Here is an 8282-nt window from a genome sequence, read left to right on the forward strand (position 1 = left end):
AAAACATGGCAAAGTTACTTAGAAAAGTTAAACTCGAGCGTGCGTGTACGGTTGTGGAGGCATTTTTGGAATTCTCTCAAAAGAACGAGGTAATTTCTGGTAAATGACGGGTACAGTTCCACAAATGGCTAAACAATAGGAAAGGCTTTTTATTTTCGTACTTTTCACTTTCAGCAATCAGGTTTTACGAATCCCACTTACGCCCTAGCCCTTCCTGCTATAAATAGAGGGACAGGGAGGTGAGAAAGTCCGAGAGAAAGGGTTGAGTCGAAGAAACGATGGCTCTCAACGGGGTGAGGTCTGGGCTGAAGCTCTTGAACGGCTCTAGTGGCGGCCTCTGCAGATCCGGTAAATCAATTCTTCTTCCTGGTTGGATGAATTCTTTCTCTTTGAGTGGGTGGAATCTTCTTTCATGCTATAACCTCGTTTCTTGCCCTAGATCGGATGATTATCGTTTTCTTTTTTTCTCAAAGAAAGATTGGGCGATGATCGATCCCTTCTTTTACGGACCCTAACACCACTCAGTGAATTCTTACTTCCGGTTTCTGAAGGGGATTCTTTGAAAGTTTTTTCCGTCCGATTTGTTGGTTTCTTTTCGCATCTTCGAAAGTGGCAGAAGAGGTGGTGTTTTTTGTTTCTGATGGATGTTAAGGCAAACGGTTTCCCTGGTTCAGTATTGGTGATTATCTCGGCGGATGTGGCTTCCTGTTTATGCGATTTCATTGTTTTGTAACGTTATCCTTTTCTTGTTTTTCACTTTGGGTGGTTTGGAGGATGGGGTAAATGGTATGCTTCACTGTTTTTTTGGATGGAAGATCCGTCCCTTTCCTTTTATACTGAATAGGTGATGATGCTGGATTTGTTTTCGATGCATTTACGATTTTGTTGATTTTGAAGGATGTGGCTTTGAAAGCACCCCCAACCGTTGATTTATTATTTATATGGGTCATCAGTAAAAAAAATGTGGTTTTGATGAAGAATTCGAATGTCATGGAGGATGGTGTTGCTGCATTTGATGATTTCCTTTTTTGCCAGTTTTCGATTGAAAATACAGATTGTTCCAAGATTCATGACTAACAAAAGGCAGTGGCATCTGTAGGCCTTAAGATATCATGAGTACTTATGATTCTTTCTCTTCCACTAAAAAACCTATATTTCTTTTTGCTGAATGTCAGCTGGTTTGAAACTGAAGATAATTGAGATATTCCTTGAAGTGTAAACCCAAAAACTTGTGAAAAAAGAAGGATCAACAGCACAATAGGCAACTTTCTAGGTGAAATACTTAAGAACTAGGTGCAGAAGATGTGGGCTATTTTGTTCTGTCCTCGTCTGATCGTGCTAGCCTTGGGCGAGTCTTTGTTGTACTTCCTGGATTTCATGTTTCTTCCTTATTGTTGATGATATCACACCGATATATATATATATATATATATATATATATATATATATATATATATATATATATATAGTCACCTGAATCGTTAAAGGTAATTTCTCGGCTAGGGTATTTCTCAGAGAGATTTTCTAAAGATGATAAATTTTGGGAGTTTAAAAAATTGAAAAAAATATAAATAACAACAAAAAGCTAAGAAAATAATAAGTTTTGCATTATTTTTCTTTCAAAAATATAATAAAACATGTTTTAAAGGTTTTAAAATATAAAAGAAACAAAAAAAAGGAAATGCAAACTTAAAATAATAAAAAAAGATTTTTTTGCAAAAAATATCATGATATTTTGTTTCTGGCGATATTTTGAAAATATTGTGATATATTCCGATATTATTGGCTACCTTGAAATAGCTGATAATATCGTGATATTTTTAAAATATCGGTGACAGTGATATATATATAGTAGAGAGTAGCTGCCTACACTGATCCGTGCCTACCGCTGCCTGTGAGGCTTTTGAAGGGTTCTTTTCCATGTTTTTCTTGAATCTGACTGTACAGGTGTGTTCCACGAGTTTGATTTTATAGGATTGGATACTTGCATCATTCAATTCCAATACACAGTTAGGTTTTTATAATGTTTGAAAATCAATGGTGTAAAATTTTTATAAATATCATAAATATACAAGGCTTAAAAAATCATGTTTTTTATTGAAAAACACTATTCAAGTGTCATTTCCTATCAAATTAACCATGTTAAACACATTTGTGCTATCAGATTTGAGAAAAACAACTCTATTCGTAGTAGGCTGTTGTAGGAATCTAAGGTCCTTGGCAGCTACTCCTACTATATATGTATATATATATATAGAGAGAGAGAAGGGTAATGCCGAATGGCCTTAGCGTCGTACAACGGTTTTAGGGCTTTTAGTGGCCGTCATTACCACAACTAAAGGGTTTCTTTGTGCAATTTTTTTGTGCTACTAATCGGCGTGCGCGATCTCCTTTGTCTGACATAACAATGGACAATTTGTGTGTCCATTGTTACGGTCTTATATATATATATATATATATATATAGACACCTGTATCGTTAAAGGTAATTTCTCGACAAGGGTATTTTTCAAAGAGATTTTCAAAAGTTGATAAATCTTGAGAATATATAAAGAATTTTAAAGGTTTTAAATTATAAAACAAACAAAACAATATATAATGTCGATAATATCACAATATTTTGACTTATGTTGATATTTTGAAAATATTGCGAGATAGTACCTTTAATATTGGCATTTCTTGCGATATTTTCAAAATATCATGATATTATCGGTTATTTCAAGGTAGCTCATAATGTCAGGAATATATCACGATATTTTCAAAATATCTCTAGAAACAAAATGTCGTGATATTTTTTGAGAAAAAATCTTTTTTTATTTTAAGTTTGCATTTCCTATTTTTTTTAAACATGTTTCTTTATGTTTTTTAAGGAAAGATAATGCAAAACTTATTATTTCTTAGCTTTTTTGTTGTTATTTATATTTATTTCAATTTTTTAAACTCAAGATTTATCAACTTTTGAAAATTTCTCTGAGACATACCCTGGCAAAGAAATTACCTTTAACGAATGACTATGATATACATATATAGGCAAACAACGGTTTTAGGGCTTTTAGCAGTGATCATGACCACCACTAAAGGGTTCATGTGCACAAATTTGTTTGGACTGCTGATTGGCGCATGCAATCAGCGATTGCGGCGCTCCTTTGTTTGATGTAACAATGGATAAATTGTGTGTCCATTGTTACAGTCTTTATATATATATATATAGTCACAAATATCAGTATCGGCTATATCTCGGTGAGGCTATTTCTTGCGCTATTATAGGGGATTAAAAAATATTGGGGATTAAAAAATATAAAAAAATAACAAAAAAATATGAAAATATCATGTTTAGAAAAAAAAAATACATAAATAATAAAAGAAATAAGTAAAAATGTAAAAGAAAGAAGAAAACATATTTAAAATGTAAAAAATAAATGAAAAAGTGAAACTACTTGATAATATCACGATATATAAAAATTTTGATATTTTGAAAATATCGCAATATTTTACCTTTAATATCGTTTGTTGAATTTCTAGCGATAATATCACGATATTTTCAAAATATCGGTGATATCTGTGACTATGATACACACACACACACACACACACACACACACACACACACACACACCAGGCATGCACCCAGCTTTGGGGTGAAGGATGTCTGAGCACTTGTTGGAGTTTGGGACTGAAAATGAATTCTTTCCCATACAATCAACCATGGAGAACATATTGGTGAAGTCAGATTCCAAAAAGGAAAAGTTTGGTTGGGGGGCAATTTTTCATGGTTCGCCAGGTGTTTTTCGGGTTCCTCCTATCCACATGGGGTCACCCAGGATACCTATATAGAGGACCTCATTGCTCTAGAGGAAATTGACCTTGTTGGCCATATTTCATATTGTGTCTTCCCTTGGACTGTGAGAGGTAACATCATATACTTTGCTTCAAAGATTTGCAAATAGGACATGTTCCAAGAAGACCACTCACAGCTCTTGTAAGGAACATTGATATGGAACGAGTATAAAGTAGGAAAAGATGACCATTGAAAACTTGGAAGGAGGCAGTTAGAGGTGACACGAAGGATTGTAAAGTCACCAAACCTGTAACTCTAGATAGACAGGAATGGAGAAATAGGACCTGCAAAGCCGACCCCATGTAGTAACAACATATACTTTGCTTCAAAGATTTGCAAATAGGACATGTTGCAAGAAGACCTCACAGCTCTTGTAAGGAACATTGATATGAAACGAGTATAAGGAAGTAGGAAAAGAGCACCATTGAAGACCTGGAAGGAGGCAGTTAGAGGTGACACGAAGGATTGTAAAGTCACCAAACCTGTAACTCTAGATAGACAGGAATGGAGAAATAGGACCTGCAAAGCCGACCCCATGTAGTTGTAATAAGGCTTGATGATGATGGTGATGATTTCCTAGTAGCAAAATGTACTGGTTATTATTTTTATGATACCATCTTGCCAATTGAAAAGTATAGCTATATATATATATATATATATATATATGTTAAGCCTCTCCGACTCTCATTTAACATGTTCCATATTGCTACCTCCTAGAATTAGAATTTTATCAAATCTGTTGTAAATAGACTTTAGTGTAATGAAATACAAGTGCCAAGAACAATGTCACAAAGTGACTACAAGAAGGCACAATCATATAAGCAAAATGTCACTAATGGACAAGATACAATGTGTAACGATCCAATTTTTTAAATAAAAAATTTACGACTTTTTTTTTTAAATCTCTTTTTACATGATTTTCAATAACATGACAAAAACTCTTTTAAACACGATTCAAGCCTTGGGTGGGTTACAGTTCTCAACTCACACGTGTAAGCCTAGAGTTAACTAAATCGAACAATTAATTGTATTAACATAACTCAAAGCATTAGTCTCACTTAATCAGAGTTTACAAGTTCAATAAAATTGTTAAAATCAGCTTACTCGCAACTTGAAAATGATAAAAGTAAGGGCATTAACAATGGTCCCCGTAGGAAACATCTCACAACATGGGCATAAAAAGAACACAACACATATCTCATACATTTTTTCATGATTCAAAAATAGTCATAATATGATAATTTTATGTCATACAAACATTCACAAACTAGGCAATAAACACACTTGTATTCTTAATTAACCAATCTTACCCACAAGTAAGGTCACCTACAACCACATGTTAGAAATCCACATCATAGGCAAATACAGAACCAAGTATGCCAATATTCATAACCCATGCTTGTAATCACAATATGCATGTAATGCATAAACATACATAACACATGATATTGATGTACTTGTGAACACATTTAATGTATTATTACATTGTTACTCTTTCACTATCTTTTAAGGGTACATTCCCAGGACCTTAACTCCAACTCAACAATTGCATGGGTTGTTTATTATGCCATATATTCTAATTTTCAAATAGATTTGAAGAGTGTGAAAACCCACTTGAGTGGTCCGTGACTGAGAGAACTCATAGTGGTCTGTGCAAAATCGATTTCTACTCTGCAGAAATCATTTGATTAAATGCTTGAAAAAACATTAAAGTAAGGGAAGTGTCCCCTATTTATACGCTCAATGGGGACCAATGGGGGCTCTCAAAAGAGTTGTGGGGAGACCGTTGGGAAGGGTCCCAACATCTCTTTATGGGAGGCCCTTTCCCCATTTAAACAAATAAAAAGAAAAATAAAAAACAAAAATTAAAGAGTTACAAAAATGTTCCTAGTGGACATGTCTATTTACTATGAACAAAAATATTAAATTGCCCCTAGTGGGCATTACAAAAAAGGGATACGGGTGTAAACACACACACACACACATGAGATTCATATATTTTAACATTTAGTCTCTTCAACTGGCCTCAATGCATCTTATATCCTTTGATGCATTAAAATAATTTTGTGATTTGTAGTTACCAACATTACACTTGAATAACTGAAATTCTCGAAAACATGCCCATACCAATAATTTACAAATTCCATCATTACCTAAACCAATACTTTCTTCAGTTATCATTTCTTCCTACTTTATAGTTCACTGCAAGGTCTTCATTGTTATTTCTACATGTATGATTGGATCATCTCATTTTTAACTTCCTTGATGAATGTTACTGGATGCTGTTCTGATCAGTTACCGAAAGCTTGCTTCTCAGAAACTCGCTTCGGAAGCACGGTACTCCTCGCTTCCGAAACTTGATGGGAATCTCAATTCTCCCACGCTTCTCTTATGTTTTTCACACGCTTCATCTATTCATTCTTATATGTTTTCTCACTCTATTTTTCACGTTTTTTATGTGTTTCCTCTCACGCTTGTCACTCACTTCCATGTCTTTTATCTAAATTGGCAATCATCATTTTTAGATATTGTTAAAAATTTAATTCTTGCACTAAAAAATCATAAAATTTAAGAAGTCACTTTTATTTTAGTTTTTATGTGTTTCATTCTGATTCCCATTCAATTTTTATATTATTTTTTTTATCTCTTGCTTCTCCCTTCCTATACATTTTAAAATGCATCGCTTCTTGCTTCTGCTTCCTGTATTGTTTCCCGTTGGCAACCTTGGTTCTGATTGGGGTCATCACCTAACAAATTTCGCCACTACACTACCAAAAATTTCATGTCAAACTGAAACTCTCTCTCTCTCTCTCTCTGAGGGGGACTTGCTGTCATCCCCCACCCTCCACCCCTTAGGAAATGGAAAAAGAACAAGCAGTTATCCCTTTATCCAGATTGTTAGTTTCTGAGTGCAGCAACTTCTTTGGTGTGGAAGAAACTCTTGTGCTTTTCATTGAGGGAAGGAAGAACTTGCATTTTCAATATATCAAATGTAGTATGTATTTTAACAATATCGACATATATTTGCCCTTTACCTGAAAATTTTACACTTTTTTTTCAACGTATAACTTTATTAAGCTTTTATTTGCATCGACATTTGCTCTGCCAATGCGAATCTAATGAGAATATAATAGTACTTTAGAGTTCTTCCAAAAAGAACTTGTACCAACTTCTTGGGGTTTTATAGGCATTCTTTTAAGGTGTTTGGATGCCCGGTTGAGAGGATTCTCTATGGGGTCCCAACCTTTTCTCTTTTTTTAATTCATTTTACATCCATAGAGGCTGGAACCGTGGGATCCATAGCTTTTTACTTTTCCTATGCATACACACATGTTAGTTCAGTCTAAGATGGTTTCAAACTTTGTACTGTTTTATGCTTTGTTCTTAGCACATTTGACTGTCCATCTTCACTCGCTAGATCCTGTAGACTTTTGTAGATGAATTCACCGTCTGCGTTTTTAAGAACCATTCTTACATTGCTAGACCCGTGTTTTGAAGAAGTCATGGTTAACTTGTTAGCTTTTGGTCTGACAGTGACACGGGCAGTGCACTCAACTGGTGTGAAGAGAATGGGAGGTGGGCATGGCCATGGCCATGATTCAGAACCATATTACTTGCATGCGAAGCACATGTACAATCTGGACAGGATGAAGCACCAGAAGTTGAAGATGACGCTTGGTGTCTGGACTTGTTTTACCATCGGAACAACTGTGCCCCTTGTTGCTGTCATATTCCAGCAGAAGAAGACTGCTTCTGTTTGATGTTGTTGCTGGCCACTGGACCTTCTGTGCATTCCTCTTGATGCCGATACAAGATTGGTGTCATTTTGTCCTAGACTGAAAGAAATATGTTTAATTTAAAGGTTTGACTTGGCGTTGCTGAATAATGCCATCTTGATGGTGACACAATATGAGAAACACTTGAAAAAGTCTTTCCTTTTTAGGATATCTTGGTGTGACTTTACCATCGTGCTATTTCATTTCATCCCAATTTCTTGCGCATTTGGTTAAGGTATCGGATTAAGGTTTGGGGGTATCATACTTTAGTTTACTCTCTCTCTCTCTCTCTCTCTGTGGAAGTTGAATATTCGTGTTGCCTATTTCGTTATCATACGCAATTGGGATTAACTGTCTGAACCAACAATCAGTAAGCGTATTTTTTAAAGATAATTGGGGTGAAAACTACAGTCCAGCAGTAACAATTGCTAAATAAGTTCTATATACCGCATTGAAGGTGCTGCACCACAATCCTTACTATTCATTATTACATTGATTTTACAAACATAAGCATTGGTATACTTGCATCCCATGGTTCAAGAGGTTCGTGCCTTAAGGATAATGCTTGATGTATGATTCATCTCGAGGAGTCTGTAGCGTCAACTGCACCTCAGTCAAACAAGATATAGCTGGGTTGTCTGACCAACTGGGGCTCCGCTTGTTTGGTAG

General features: G+C 35.1%; 1 protein-coding gene across 1 annotated transcript; it reads left to right on the forward strand.

Annotated features, from left to right (window-relative positions):
* Positions 1-251: 251 nt before the first annotated feature.
* Positions 252-7835, forward strand: LOC149817163 (uncharacterized). The gene is made up of 2 exons (XM_089987500.1): positions 252-348; positions 7372-7835. Exons 1-2 carry the CDS (start codon positions 279-281, stop codon positions 7596-7598), a joined length of 297 nt encoding a protein of 98 aa, XP_089843626.1. The 5' UTR covers positions 252-278; the 3' UTR covers positions 7599-7835.
* Positions 7836-8282: the final 447 nt, after the last annotated feature.

Source organism: Nuphar pumila, chromosome 14 (genome assembly GCF_984573655.1).
Source record: "Nuphar pumila chromosome 14, dmNupPumi1.hap1.1, whole genome shotgun sequence".
NCBI lineage: Eukaryota > Viridiplantae > Streptophyta > Magnoliopsida > Nymphaeales > Nymphaeaceae > Nuphar > Nuphar pumila.

Excerpts from the sequence above, each read along its gene's own strand:
- LOC149817163 (XM_089987500.1), top strand. The coding sequence starts at position 279 with ATGGCTCTCAACGGGGTGAGGTCTGGGCTGAAGCTCTTGAACGGCTCT. Across the intron at positions 349-7,371 it reads TGGCGGCCTCTGCAGATCCG|TGACACGGGCAGTGCACTCA; the intron begins GTAAATCAATTC and ends TTGGTCTGACAG.